We start from the raw sequence: 15,757 nt of genomic DNA, 5'->3' as shown, positions 1-15,757 counted from the left end.
GGCCAATTGAATTCTTAACGCACTGCATAATGGGAACTTAAATATGAGGGGGAGAAGGCGCTTTTAATGGTGTTAACATGGAGTTACCCAGAATGCCCAAGCTTTTGGGCAAATATCTCTGCGCAGCATCAGATTATATACTTTTGCAAGCAGAACATTATCTAAATCATTTGGTAGTCTGGGCTTTTTTCAACACAAACCTGTAAAAATATTGTGCAAAATGTTAAAAAGCTCCAAGTTGGAGAAATATAGCCCCAAAAAACCCCAGATGTTTTGGAGAAATATTTTGTATTTACTAGATTAGGCCAATATACTAAATATATTTCTTTCAAATTTTTTTAAATTATTTTTAATGTTTCAGTAGGTAGAAAAAGCTTTTAATTTTTGGACATTCTTTGTTTTATTAGATAACCTTGACATAGTAAAATATCTGCATTTCTCTAAATGGCAAGTGCCCCCCCCCCCCAGATATTTATCGTTATTGGATTTGTTCATATTCCAATACAGCTCTGTAGAATAAGGTGGATATAAGGAATGGTGGGCCAAACCACACAGCGCTCAGTAACAGAAAAGCTCCAGGCAACCTGCTGTGTAGCCATAGTGCTTCGTTTAGATCACTCAAGCAATGTGAGGCTCCAGACATTTATGAGACCACTTGATGTGAAGTGTAAGGGCGTGGTCATAACGCTCAGAAAAAGCCGCGCCCCTCCCTCTCTCTTTCTCTGGCTGCAAGAGAGGGCTGTCATGAATCTGCCCGATTACATAACCTCCCCCACCTGCAACAACACGACTGTCCAGAGCTCCGCTTGGCACCCCCGCTCTGCCTAACGAAGCCCCCCAGCCCCTCCAGCCTCAAACGGATCTCATTGTCTCTCCCTCACTGAATTAGTCAAAATAGACTGACATCATACAAGCGGGCTTCTATCTGGCCGCCACAAAGAACTGCCTGTGTGTCGCAGTTTATGCCACATTTCACTAGGACTACATTAAAAAGGCCTCTGTTACCGGTGTTTAACCACGCCCTGTTCTGTCTTCTGAAAATGCAGTAATAATATACTTTCGTATTGAAATGCTTAATTTCAGCTTACCGGCTGTCTGTTCATTAGATATTTATCATCATGTATTCCCACTGTACTACTCAGCAGTCTTTATAACCCTTTACACGCGACAATAAAACTTGATAGGTGGGTGTATCAAGTAAAGTGGCCAGTTAGCACATTACAAAACAGCAGAATGCCCCTGAAGTAGGTGAGAGAACAATATAAACAATGCATATAGTTTGGAAGCAGATACGTCCATTTGGAACTAAAATTTGGGAAGGAGGTCCTTGTCCTTGGTAATTGTACTGCTGACTGTTGTCTCATTCTCAGTGCTGACAGGCCATTGGTCTCCTAGCCAATCCCAGCCAATTCTTACTTCCTGACCAAGTTTAATGGCAGACCTTTCAACAAGGGAAAAAAAAACATTAAATAAATGAACACACAAAAAACAGCTCATCAACCCTCATCTTTTCTCTCCTCCAGAGGGACGGGTGCGTAAAATGCATAATTTTCTGTGCTGTGAGAGGCAAGACCTACGAGCAATGGAATGCCATTAAGGAGGAGAAAAGAGGACAGTCAAAGGAAAAGTAGAGGATATAGTAAAAATGGCTAGGAAAGCAGGGACACTAAAGCTGATAAATAATGGAAACTACTCCAATGCGGAAAACACAGGAACAACCGGTTCTACATATCAGTTTTTAAATTCCGATTATGACCTCTTTATCATACAGCAGCTCCATATATACACAAAACACAGACTATTCAGGGTTCATACACGTTTTTAGAAAATAATTTTCATGACAATCCTGAAAAGGTTTCTTCCTCCACATTTTCCCGAGTAAAATGGACCCCTATCATGGATCATCAGCTGTAATTTACATGACAAGCGACTGCAGAGGTGCTGGAATATGGAAGCAATACCACGCGATGTGGTTCACTAAAGCCAGCAAAGATACTATAGACCTGTGCTAGTTTTAAATGTAAATGTAAAAAAAAATTCTCATGCAGTTCTTATACATTCACGTATCTATCATATTTCAATAACTTTTCCATAAGTTTATGTTTATTTCGTATCCCCAAACTTTTCAAGGCCCAAATTCCATGACTTTTCCTGGTTTTTAACGACTGTAGGAAACCCTGTATATTTAAAATAAATAAATGATTATATTTCTGTCTGGTGCATGGGTCAGAGTTATATATATATGATCTTAACTTGAAGCAGATTAGCTTTTTTTAATGATTTCTGATTTAATGATTTCTTTCTTTAATGATAATGATTATTTTCATATTCTTCTCAAATGGTTCTGGAGAACCCTGTCCAACTGAACTAATGGACTTTAATAAGCTACTGATCAAAACCAACTGTCATCAAAAATGTATTTACCACAACTGGACAAAAACAATGTAACCAATACAACAATGTTGATTGATTACAACTAAAAGGAACATCTAAACAGCATTTATCCTGGTAAAACATTGATTATAATGAACATGGAACGGTTGCTGTTGAAAGATAAAGGCATTTTTTGAAGTGCACCGCACACTCGTTCTTTTGAAAGATGGACAGTAAAGCCCACTTGACTTCACTCGACTCGAAACGTTTGGATGCATCTTAGCCCATGTCAAAGCCATGTACGGCCCTGGGCCTGCAGTGGGGGGGTGATGCTGGTGCCAGGCGCTGCCCTCGCCCCCTGGGCTCACGCCATCTCTCGCTGGTGGCCCCTCAAACGCTCTCTTGTTAACGAGAGCCCCCCGTGGACGGGAACAGAAGCCAGCGGTTGTTCTTGGCCGGTGTTTGCGCCCGTTTGTCTCGCACGGCATTCGGATCAAGGCGCCGTAGGCTTGAGGTCTTCCATTGTAACGAAGCTCTCCTCTCCGTTTCATCATTACGCCAGCCGCGCAGCAGCGACGAGGCGGAGATAAGAGCAATGAAGCGTTCGTCTCAAGCAGCCGTCTTTATCAGCCATGGCTGTAATTACCTCTATTGATGGGCTCATTTCCTTATAGCATTAAACTCTGACCAATCAAGTAGGTGTGGCGCTAATACAAGCTTATCATCAGGCCCACTTACAAAGAACAGTGTGTCATAAACAATGGCTAACCTCATTTAGCGCAGTTAGAATGGGGAATGCTGACTCTCGCCAGCTGAAATAATTGCTTTGTGTAGCCCATCTTGTCGGGGAGCTTTATGACTGTGAAATTGATGTTAATGCAATGAAAGCAATGTTTAAGCAATTTGTGTCAAATTAATATTAAAATCTGGATTTCAAATGAGGACACATTGCTTAATGGACCCTGTATGAGTGTGTGTGTGTGGTGTGTGTGTGTGTGTGTGTTTTCAGTTACTGGCAACCAGGTTGGTGTAAAGCTGCAAGTGTACAAAACTTTTGCAAGCATGAGGGCCTGTAGGGCAAAATAGAAAGCTAAGGGGGATTGTGGGTAAGTGTCCAGGCTGGACAGAAAGTCCAGGAGGGTCATGGGTGCTGATGTCAGAAATGAGGTGGGGGTGGGTTTGGCTAATCAGTGCTAGTTCACTGGCTAATGGATGGATGGATCCCAAAATTAATTAGCCTGACTAATGTACTGTACACTTAATTACACTGCTGGCCCTGTGATTTATGGGCAGGGTCCCAAACGCACAAATGCGCCATGAGAAGGAACAGAGAGGAGAGGACGCCATGGCGGGACAAGCTCTTCACCCGTAACAGGGGTACGGACCCATTTAACAACATACACCAACCTGCACGAAAATTCACATCAACACAAGGCACACTAACACAGAACACACTCACAAATATTTCTAAAATCTACAGACCAAGATAACATCTAAAGCTATTTTAAAAAAGAGCAAAGAACACTACAGAATTTTGGATTCAGTGTAAGGAACTAAAATTGTATTATTATTATTTTTTTTTACAGAAAACAAATCTTTGGTAAATAAATAAATGAACAAACATGCATGTTACTGAATAGATGTGAGGGGGGGAAAATTCCCCTCTCCAGTTATTTTTTTGGAAACAATTTGCCCAAAACCTCTGAGCAACTTTTCAGGCACAAAATTTAATGTCAATGTACTAAAAACACACACCTGTTTTGTTCAACAACCAATATTTCCCCATTTATTTTTTACATACTTAATTTTAATATACAGCATTTATTTGTTTAAAAAATAAATGTGTTCTTTTTTTCAAAATTCCGAGTAAGGACCAGCAAACAAAATTGAAGATCAACATTATCAATGCCAGAGAGCCCAAAATGGCCAATCAGACAACACTGACTCAACACTGGCCCCGCCCACATGCTGTTAAAAAGCTCCAGAGTGTGAAAAATGAAGCGTTTTATAAGCCCGCTGTGTCATTAAGAAGCAGTTTACAGCGCTCATTTGGAGAGGGAGGGTCCAGTAATTTCACGCTGCTTCGGGGAGAGAATAAACTTGGACAAACGAGGAGGGGCACAACTTCACCTCCTCCAAACACAGACAGGTGGCGCTGTCTCTATCCACTTTGTAATCCAGAAGCCTGAGCAGGTTTCTCAGCCTGAACCAGTCCAGATAAAGTCCAATTAAAACAAGCAGAAGCCAAGTCACCGGGACAGTAGATCAAGTCGGTAATTAACCTCCCTGCCGGACCCCCATCAATCTCAAACTGGAGTAGGGCAGTGTGCAACGCGCCATTTTCCCACAAATTAAATTTACATTCGATTACGTTTAATTAGGAGGGATTTTAAATATACTGGAGCGCATGCACTGAGCCCTTCTGCAGTCACGAGCCTCCGCTGATTCACGGCCATCTTTTGCCCCAAGGGAATCGTGCACCTTTTCCTCTCAGACGAATTACTCCCCAAATAAGTGACCATTATGTCCACTTCTCAGCATTGTACGGCAAATATTATTTTACAAATATAACAACTATCTAAAACTATAACAAAAAAGCATCCAATAGCATTAATGTCTGTGACAACCCGAGTGTGTGTGTGTATGTATGTATGTATTACATATATGTGCATTAATAAGTGCATCCTGTCTTCCGGCCCACAGCCCCTTTGCGGCGCTCAGCTCTGATGCCTGTGAATGAATGCCGCAGCGGCAGAGACCACCTCCAGGGAGATCAGGCCGGGCATTTGTACCCACGTGGACGTGTCCTTTGTCCCCGGTGAAAAGCCCATCTGAATGGGGGTCAATTGAAGCCAATTCCCCTCTGTCTGCCACAATTAATGTGTTCCCTGCTCGGAGAGGGGAGGGAAGGGCCAGTACCCCCACCCTCCATCCCAGTCTGTGGTTACAGATCCCACAGCCCAAGAACGCCAAGAATCTGCCACCTGTGTCCAGCAGTGACAATGACACCAGCCCCTCCTGCTCCCTCAACCACTGGGAAGCCATGGTGCATTATGGGGAGAGGTACTGTTCCTTTTTCATGTAGGTCTCTAGCCAAACTTCCATTACTTCCCTGTATCTGTATCAGTGTGTGTGTGTGTGTGTGTGTGTGTGTGTGTGTGTTTCTATACTTACGTTGAACCGTAAATCAACCCATGATTGGGTCTGACCAATCAATATAGTAGAGGCAATCTCTATCCATAGCACTAATTGTACTGTTGACGTTAATCGCTATTAAACTGCTGAAATACAGCCGGAGGTTTGGGCCACGCCAGTTTGGCTCATCATTGAGTGTGTGTGTGTGTGTGTTTTATGCTGGCTGGTTCTACTCAACCAGGTGGTCCTGTGCAGGTACTAAATCACGCCCTCATTTCCCAGCGCGGCTGGCATTAATGAGCCTGTTGCATCAATGGCACCGGAGAAAGAAGAGGAAGGAGGGAGGGAGGAGAGTGAGGGAGAGAGAGTGTTCATGGCTCACAGCACAGACTTCCTCAAAAGGTCTGAGAGCCACCTTAAAAGCCCCCCCTGCGGTGCAATCCCCACCCCATCACTGCACACTGAAAACCAAACGCTAACATCTGTCCCGAAAACTGGATATGTGTCAAGCAGAAAAGAATATGTTTTTTTCTGGACAGTAAGAATTAAATATCAGGTAAATCTTTATTTTAATCATTAAAACATTTGCTGAAAGTACCGAAACATACCTGTGTATTTTTGAACACATATTAAAGCTCCAAGTGTGTTTTATTTGTTAAAAAAATAACACTAAAAAAGGGAATAAATCTAGAGAACATTTTGAAAAGTTAAAACATGCAGCAAATTCTCAGCAAATTCTCAGAGTGCACTCAGCACTCAACTACTGCCACGGGGCAGTGGTTGGAGTAGTGGGTGAGGAAATGGACCCGTTACCGGTTCAAGCAAAGCACCGCCCCCACACACTGCTCCCCGGGCACCTTTCATGGATGCCCACTGCTCACCAAGGGTGATGGGTCAAAAGCAGAGGACACATTTCGTTGCATGTACTGTGTGCTGTGCAGTGTTTCACAATCACTTCACTTTCACTGTCTTTTTTCTCTAAAGGCTCTAAAGTTTTTTATTATAACACGAGTTTGCACACAAAATAACCAGCTTTGCACAGTAAACATTGGCTGACGGCATAAGGTTCTCTGAAGAATTGGGTGGGAAGAGTGGAACCTACCACACAGGATGAAGGCCTTCATTAGAGCATGACAACCGACTGAGGCAATGCCCCCCTTCTTCACTGGAACAATGCTTTCGACAGTGGCCATTGTGTAAAAGTGCCACAGTGTTCCTATTAGCCTCACACAGAATTGCACTCTGTTACACACTGCAGATATCAGAGTTGCTCTACTTTGCTCCGCCTTCACAAGAACAGAACAAGAAGCCCGATAGACAACTGTAGCTCGGGCTCGAAGTGGCTCATTAGCACGTTGAGAGAACAACGTGGTGGGGGTTGGAGGGGTGGCGGTACGAAAAAGAAGAGAGAATGCAAGAACGGGGCCCATAACATAACAATGCACTTGAAGGGTTGCTGGGCAAACACAGCTGTGCTAAAGCACGGGAGGGGATGATAATACGGACCATAAATCTAAATGCTGTAAAGCACTTAGAGGAGCACCGGATCAGTGGCCTTCCATTCATATGAACAGGTAAGAGGACAGTTATTTAAAAGGGTTCAGATGAACAGGAAGCCAGGCACGGGGAGTGTATGCGGAGGGGGAGAGGGGGATGACTGGGGCTTACCTCAATAACCTGCTTCGAGTCCAACCTAAAGTTGAAGTCGCCAAAGAGGAAATACGGGACCTTCTCATTCCTCTGGTCTGTGATTCTGCAGAGAAAGAGAAGCAATCAAGAGGAAGAATGGACAGATGGGCAGAATAATGAAAGGGAGAAATGCACAAGTGAGTGTCAATAAAGCATTTGTATTAATCATCTCTTGAGCAGCCTTCTGAGGTCGATCAGGGTTGCGAAGCCTACAGCACCACCTAGTGGCAAGGGCATTTACAAGAACACCCCGAATATTAAAAGTTACAGACAAACAGCATAAACCATGTTTACTGTTACAGGGAGGAGTGATGCGGGTAAACAAATAACACATTTCCAGTCAATCAATCAATATTTACTCTGGGCTTGAATTACAAAACTGGAATACATCAAAGCCTCATATCGACATATTTATTATTCACATTGCACACATATTATTTATGTTTCTTCATGTAGCTGCCAGTCTAGTCTAAAAGGGCATCCATTCGTTGATTACCGGGACAGTCCCCTTGGGGCAGAGCAAGGTTAAGGGTCTTGCTCAGGAGGACGTTTGGAGGGTCACACTTACAACTCTCTGGGTTAGTTTTGTTTTTCCACCACTAGGGTCCTAGAATCTTGGCAACAAACCCCCTACACACCCACAACTCTGTTACACATTATGGATATGGCTGCATACATTAAATGCATGTTGTTTGTAATTTATATATTTTTTGTATTGGTGTTGTATAGCACTTGACCTGCCCAAAAAAAAAAAAAAAAGTCCCTGAACAAATAAATTAACTAAAAAAATCTGTCTTTATACTGCAACCATGAACAGTGAGAGGCCGCCATAGAAGGCGTGTTGAAAATGTAAACCCTCGAGCAGTGCCTCACTATGAGGATTTAAGTACACTGCTGTAGTCCGTGCCTCTGGCCGACAGTATATCACCAAGTGCGAACACACCTGACTGTCCCCCAAAATTCCTGGAGTCATGGACCGCTTCCAGAGCTAGCAGCAGTGAAAATAAATGCACCTAGGCAAAGAATAATTAACTCTTGTAGCTAATTATTTCTGTGCCGAAATTGAGAGAGAGAGAGATGGAGGACGAAGAGAAACGTGAACACATGGATTAATAAGAAGAAATGAAGATGGAGGTTAGTGTGTCTTTGTGAGGAGTAATGGTACAGGTTGCTAGCCATGCTAACTGCTAGGGATAAATCTCTTCTTCTCTACACAGCAAGCTGATAATTTATTTATTGGGCTGTAAAAAAGGCCCTCCACCAGTAGAGCGGTTTCCGGGCGCTCATAAAATCCAGAACCTTCCTGGAATGAAGATGGAGGCTAAATGCTAAATGGAATTAACAAGGAATTAACAAACAATATTAAAATAGTCTTGATTTTGCTTCTGTCCTGTATTTTAAACTGGAACGAAGGCATGACTGCAATCACATGTGGATGTGGTTGCCAATAATAAATAATGTTTGTGTTTAGATTTTATTAATGTTAATGCTGATATGCAAAACTTTTTTATATGTATTCTAAAAGTATTCTACATAAATGTAACGAATAAGAATATTATATTAATCTATGGGTATATTCAATGCTTAGTTTACATCTGTACAGGAATCCACTGAAGAACCCAGACATTAAAATTACTGATATGTCTCAGAGGCAGATCTTTAAACCCTTGTAACATCATCTGGAAAGCATTCTTGTAACGCAAGTAATTTACTTGTCAAATTGCCCTGAACAACGTGCAGCAGGCAATGGTGCTTGGCCTCAACAGCATCGCACACATCTCATTATGCCCAGAGCCATCTGAGCATCTGACACCCCCCCCCCTCCACTATGGAAGCTGCATGCTAAAGACACACACAACCTCAACGCAGACAAAAAAAAAACTATACATGGTTTAAGTAAAAATTCTGGTGCATTAAAGAAGACTGTAAAATGGTGAACAGGAAAATTACTAGAAGAATAACGGGCTTTCCTCTAAAGCAGGCTTGTCTTCTCACTTGCTTTTCTCCCTTTTTCTTCCTAGCCGACTTTGCGGTCTGATCCCTATAATAGCCATGTCTAATGCGATAGCCCCCCGGGCCGTTGTGTCTGGAGTCCCCCCAGTAGGTTTCAGACTCAGGTCAGAAGGTAACGCTCTTGTTTACACGATCATTTCCTAAAGCACTTGGCGTGACCTGCTGGTGTGAACGCTGGCTTCTAGCCTGGCCTTTGAGTCCAAGGCCCCCTCCTCCCCTGCACCTCTACCCAACTCCCCAACCACCCAGATAGAATCAACATATTAGGCACAGCGGACTGGCTGTGAAAAAGACACTGAGGTGGGGGGTCCCCAGAGCCGCCCCGCACCACTCCCAAAACACCCTCCCACTGCAGCCTCCATTAAAGCGCATCATCACACTTCATTGAAGGGAGCCGCAACCACCCCCCCTGTCCACAAAGACGTACTTCTTTACACAGTCTATAAACACGATTCCCTCCTTCCCCTAGCCAATTCACAGCTCTGGACTGCCACTAATAGATGGACAGTGCTTCACGAGGGTCCGTTCTCACTCGTCAAGGGGGCTATTATTAGTGAGGCATTCCCGGGACCAGACAAAACGGGGGGTCAGGCGTTAATTTATAACATGACCCTCTATGTGCATTTGCTCCCATGACCCTAATCGTCTATCCAGCAAAATAAACCAGTTTTACTGCTGCCTCTTTCAGCCTAACATTGCAAAAAGGTCTAACAGGCGTATTTCAACCTCCTCTCAGTCTGTGTCCATCACACATAAATCAAGCCAAAAACCAAAAACCACAACATTTCTGCCCAGTTCACATTTCAGGGAAGCACCCTCAATCACAAATTTGAGACTTTCCACTGCCTGGCCTTTTAACAATCGCTATACGTCAATCAGTGATTGACAGTTGAAGTGGTGGCGCTTCAGTCTCGTTCCTGCCAGTGGTCGAGGGAAAGCATTGCTGTTGCGATGCTACGTGACACAATACGGTGAGCAGCCAAGCCCTGCCGTTTTGCACAAAGGCCCAAAACGTACCAATGGAGGCATTGTGCGCACATTTTTGGGAGAATTTGGGAGGAGAATGTTAACATTGTAAAGAATGTTCTCGGTGACAGCTGGGAGAATGGACCACCAGAGACCCCCTAGCTGACCTCTGCTCTCCTAAGGTGGCCACCCTCAAGGCCCCCGATCTCACCCCACTCTGACAAGCTTGGAGTATTCAGCCTGGTGTATTTCAGTTAAACGTAGTCAAGCAGAGGTTAGAGGATCAGTCGCTATTGCAGATTTCTTCACTCAATTCATAACGTGTAAATATTTTACCGTAACCCAATCACAGATCAAGACATGCCTGACAACATTCAATCAGTTCAGCAAAGGGACATCTGAAGGCCAATCATAAATGTTTGGTAGGGGTTGGGTGGCTGATTGCTTGGTAGATGTTCTTAAGATGGTCCAAGATTTGTAGGTTTGTATCAATAACAAAGCTAAAGACTTTATTGCTGTTAGCTTTTGAGGTAAATCTTGTTGGCTTGTCAAAAAGTAAATAATAGTTGCCAAGGCTGCTGGGTTTGTTGCGTCCAAAATTGCCAGTAGCTGCTTGGCCAGTTTGTCTCACCGTGCAGAGGAGGCTAGTTGGCCGCTTGGCTTTGCTGAGTGGAGGAAAATAAAGGCTGGCAAGTTGGCTTTGTCAAGTCAGGAAGCCGATGGCTGGTTGGCTGGTCGGCTTTGTTGACTCATAAACATAAAGGCTGGTTGGCTGGGTGATTAACCTCTGCCCCAGCCCTCCCAGGGTGAAAAGGCAGTACGAAAAGTCACTGCTGACAGCCGCTAATGCCCTTCCTCAGCTAACATGGTACAAGCAGCTCTATTACAATCTCAAAACACTAGTGATTACTTTACAAGAATCACAAATGACGGCAAAAAATGACACACATCCACTGCAATAAATAAATACAAATTCCACCCGGTACACTTCCTCAACTAATGCAGCCAGCACACAAATTCACCAACTCAAATAAACAAGCTAACAATGTCCAATCACAGGCCTGAATGAGGAGGAATGGGCATCGCCCATCCCCTCTCTCTCTCTTTCTCTTGCTGTTAATAAATTCATCCGGCTATATGGAGGATCTCCACGCACTCATTCAGTCTCTTTGCAGCTGAACATGTCTATTGCCTAGAAACTGGCTCTCCTCTCTCACTCCTCTTTCAGCCCCTTGTTCTGGGAAAAGCCGAAAGGGAAACATTTAGATAGGAGGGCTCTTTGAGTCGCTCTGACAGTTGACTGATGACCGTCCATAAAGTGACAAAGAATAGCTGTGTAGCAACCACTGTGGCCCAGCGCTACCCCCCTGGGAAACTAATTGCTCTGAATTGTTAACGGCAACATTATTTTTCTGCCAATCATTGCTTTTCAATGCCCTGAAATAAGCATGAAACAGGCCTTTTGACTGGACAGAAAAGTTTAATGTCTCCAATGTTGATCAAATTAACTTCAGCCCTGTGACAATGGACTATATTTGTGTGAAAATAATGGCCGGGGACAAAGAGCGTCTTTCGGCCAAGATTTCACAGTTGTAATGTAAAACTGTTCTGCCCAAACCCAAGAAGCCACCCTGAAAAGAGCAACAAAGAGAGAACAAATCTGAAACACAAGAGAGATTTTATGCAAGGTCAGAGATGATTTGTTTATAGATGGACTACATTTTCCAACATTGTCTTTCACATGTAGTCTAAAAGGTGGGAGGAATAAATCCCAAATTTTGTGGTATTCCAAGGGAAAAAATAAAAATAAAAAAATTACGAAGAAGCATATTAGCAACTGGGCACACATTAGCAGTAAACTAAACACTTTCTCAAAAAAAAAAAAAAAACCCTAACTGAACAGCTGGCTAATGTCTCTTCCTTCTCAGCATTGTTCCCCTGGGGTGTTGAAGAGCTTTGGAGATAAACTGTGTTTAGCAGTTTAAAGGAGCAGAGGAAAGGGGCTTATCAGATGGTATCTCAATGAGCCTTAAGCTGTTCTATTAGCTCTCTGTGTGTGGATATGGGAGGGGGGGTCAGGGCCTAGACACGGAGCTCCGCCAGCAGGTCTGCCATAAGGTTACGGACACCAGCAGCAGGAGGAGATTTAACTTGCACCAATGAGCCACAAGATTAAAACCACCGACAGGTGAAATGAGCAGATCTTGAAGAAAGTTCTTTATGACAACCATTGAATGGGTGGCAGGGTAATGGGGGCACAAATCTTGATGAAGCATGTGAGGAGTGAAGACTTGATCATATCTATGATACCCCTGAAGAGCTACTACACTGCAAACCCCTTCATGTTAGTCATGATGAAAAGCTTGCTATGTTTGAGGCCCCTGTCCATCATCAAAAGTTACTAAATAACAGGACAATGGACCAATGGAAGTAGGTGGTCTAGTCTGCTGTATCCAGGTGCCATGTCTTCCCCACGTAAAAGACGTAAAAAATTGCTTGCTGGAAAAATTAAAAATTGTTTGTGAGGGGAACTGTCCCTGTAACTGCTGATTGTAAGTCTGAAAGATGAGCCATGGCAACTGGACATTCTTTCTTTAATGTATAAACATTTCATTCTGCATCCACAGAACTTTGTCAATGGAAGTTGGCTTTTGACCACAAATTTATAAAGAAAGTCCAATTGCCATGACTCAACTTTCAGACAAATTTACCTGGATGACTAAGAATCTTCACAGACATACTGATTGTAAGTTGCTCTAAATGAATGTAAAAGTAATAGAACATTTGGTGGTGTCACAAGACCTTACAGAACTCACAGGAGACGTTCAGATGTTCTGTGGAGCACATGAATTGTGTTAGGGCCAGTTTTAGTTGGTTTTAATGTTGTGGCAGACGGGAGTATTAATCCACCCCTCAGCTCAGAGAAAGGGGTTGTGGGAGAGAGAGAGGGATAGAGGTACAGAAGGAGGGGAAGGAAGGGGGAGTTTGACAATAGATTTTCTCACTTTCCCCCTTTCCTGCTCTCTTTCTTGGGCTAGAAGTCAGAGAGAAGGACAATGAGCCCAAAAGATGGTTCCCAACCCATGACTGAATGGGAACACTGTTGGTGGTAAGGCTACAGTGAAAGGCCAGGCCGAGGTGCATTGTCCCCCCTGAACGGCGCAGGAGAATGGAGTTTGCTGGTGGCTGCCAAAAGGTTAGTGGTTTGTGTGAAAGCATCGGGCCATCACTCACTGCCCCCCTGCTTTTACCCCCCCAAACGCTCACCCACTCACCGCCCAGATATGCACCCCCCCCCAAAAAAAATGAACAATTCAAGATGAATCTCCCTCAAACACAACACTCCATTCCAACCGATCCACATCTGGGGAAACTACTATGTGATTACCACCCTTTTCATGGGGTTGGAACATCATGGAGAACTTCTCAGAGACATGATGCATCTGACATTGTGTTCATTTCCCCACAGCAGAGACCTTTTTTAATGCCCTAAAACATCAAGAACATGACAGAAGCTCTAAAATCATCTCCAGGGTGCTGAACAGCAAAAGTCTTTCTGAAAGTCCATTAAGTTGGTAAATCTGTATGAATTATAGCTTCATAAAATAGTAAAAGCTGCCATATTCCTAAAACGCCTCTACTTTGCTCTTCATTAAATCCAGTCCATTCTTTCAGCGGGTGTCAAATGAAGTGTGAGTGGGATTTATAAAAAAAAAAAAAAACAGAGAAGACCGTTAATCATACCTGTCAAACAAAACGAATAAATACCTACCTTATTCATAATGGATTCAAAAGTGTGGAGCAAAACCCACCACACATTAAACAGTCCTGACAACACAAGAGAGAAGGAAATGACCCTTCCTCACCTGTCCAGCACATAGCCGAGGGCTTTCTGCCGCGTCCCGGAGTAAACCGACGGACTTTTCTCCCAGGCAACCAGGTTGGAGGCGTCATGGAACAGGTGGATGTTAACCAGGTCAAAGGCACTGTAAGGAACATGAAGGGGAAGATTTTAAACATGCAAACAAAAACCGTCTATTTCATTTTCTCAGACTGGAAAAGGTATATAATTTGTCCTGTAAACTTCAGTGCTGTAAGCATTTATGCATTTAAGTGTGTGAAAATTGTGATGTGTTTGTAATAAGTGACAAAACCTACAATACAGAGACATTTTATTTTGCATGAGAGAAAACTGTTGTTCAGCTAATTCTACTTGCAAAAGGATAGGGACAAATTCTTAATCTTAAGTTATTTATTTAGATAGCAGCAGCTTTTGCCAAAAGGACACTTGATTTGAAATTTAAAAGGTAGAAAACAGTAAAAACATTTGATTATGGTTACTTTTTGTTTTGTTGTAGTTGGCAAAATGTCACTTATAACCTTATGGTTCTCACCCCTTGATATGATACAGTTGCCACAACATGCTTTTCACAACTAAAGCAAAATTACAGATTTTTTAAATCAATGCAATTCAATAGTAATACAATTACTACTGTAATACAATTACTAATACAATTGCATTCTGTTCCATCCTTCCATCCTGCTGAGATAAGTTTGGAAACTTATGAGGGAAGAGAAGAGAGGGAATATTTTGAACTCTTCTGTAACACTGGCAAAAGTGGACAGTTTATTAAACACTTTAGACAACAAAATACAGATTAAGGTCCGGAAAGATCGATATTCTTCAAGATGACTGACAGAAGTATTTTGCCAGTGGCAGAGGCCAAGTCTGTTATTAGACCTGTTACCGTCGCTTAAGTCCCTCTCTCTCTCTCTCTCTGCTGGTCTCTTCTCCTGTCTGGACGGCAGCCTTGTGGCCGTCTCACATCATGCTTGTATCAGAGTCCCCCCGCCCCCAGTTTTTGGCCCCTTTTGTTCTCATGTCATCCTTCAATTAGATTATAGTCCACCCCTGCCTCTCTCACTCCCCTCCTTCCACCTCCCCGAGGAGCAAACGTTTATATTCATCCAGCACAGGTTCAATTGCATGTAATGTTTTCTGTCATCTGTCATATGCAACTGCTTGCAACTAACACGATTAGGCCTAATCAAATTCAGCCGATCGCCTGCATGCTGGTTTTACTGAGCAGGGAGAATTCTCTCTACCTCCCTCTCTCTCTATATCTATCTCTCTCTTTATCTATCGGAATCTGTCTCTAACACCAAAACAGGTCTTTCACAAAATGGTCTTGGTACAAGTTCTGGGTTTCAGGACTTGTGTGGGGTGACCGTATTACTGATCACTCACCAGTCAGCCAGGAGCCATCGGGTCCGGATAAAGCCTTTCCTGGACCACTTGCACTGCAACAAAGAGACAGAGAACCCAAATCTTCATTATGCTCGCATTCAAAATCATTCTGCATCATTTTCTCAGACTAATGACATCACAGACATCAAAACAAAAACATCAGCCTGTCACATGGCCTCAGCGCGTTATCCAATCAGCAGCCAGAGCTCCGGAGCACTGTCCACAGAGCCCGTTATTCAATAAGAGACAGCCCAAGACCGCGAGGGTCCTCATTCAAAGCACACCCAGAAATAAATAAATAATCCCCCCATGCGCTTACTAATGGGGAGTTAA

The 15,757-nt window shown here is 43.3% G+C and overlaps 1 protein-coding gene across 1 annotated transcript in view; it reads right to left on the bottom strand.

The window, feature by feature from the left end:
• LOC114774305 (type I inositol 1,4,5-trisphosphate 5-phosphatase-like) overlaps positions 1-15,757 on the bottom strand; it is a 48,181-nt gene that overhangs the window by 25,714 nt on the left and 6,710 nt on the right. The window contains exons 3-5 of the mRNA XM_028966234.1: positions 15,425-15,477; positions 14,043-14,162; positions 7,177-7,261 (exon numbers count right to left, since the gene is read on the bottom strand). Coding sequence (XP_028822067.1) covers positions 7,177-7,261; positions 14,043-14,162; positions 15,425-15,477 — 258 coding nt within the window. The remainder of the gene's footprint in view (positions 1-7,176; positions 7,262-14,042; positions 14,163-15,424; positions 15,478-15,757) is intronic.

Source organism: Denticeps clupeoides, unplaced genomic scaffold (assembly GCF_900700375.1).
Source record: "Denticeps clupeoides unplaced genomic scaffold, fDenClu1.1, whole genome shotgun sequence".
NCBI lineage: Eukaryota > Metazoa > Chordata > Actinopteri > Clupeiformes > Denticipitidae > Denticeps > Denticeps clupeoides.
This window is presented reverse-complemented; position numbering and strand designations above follow the sequence as displayed.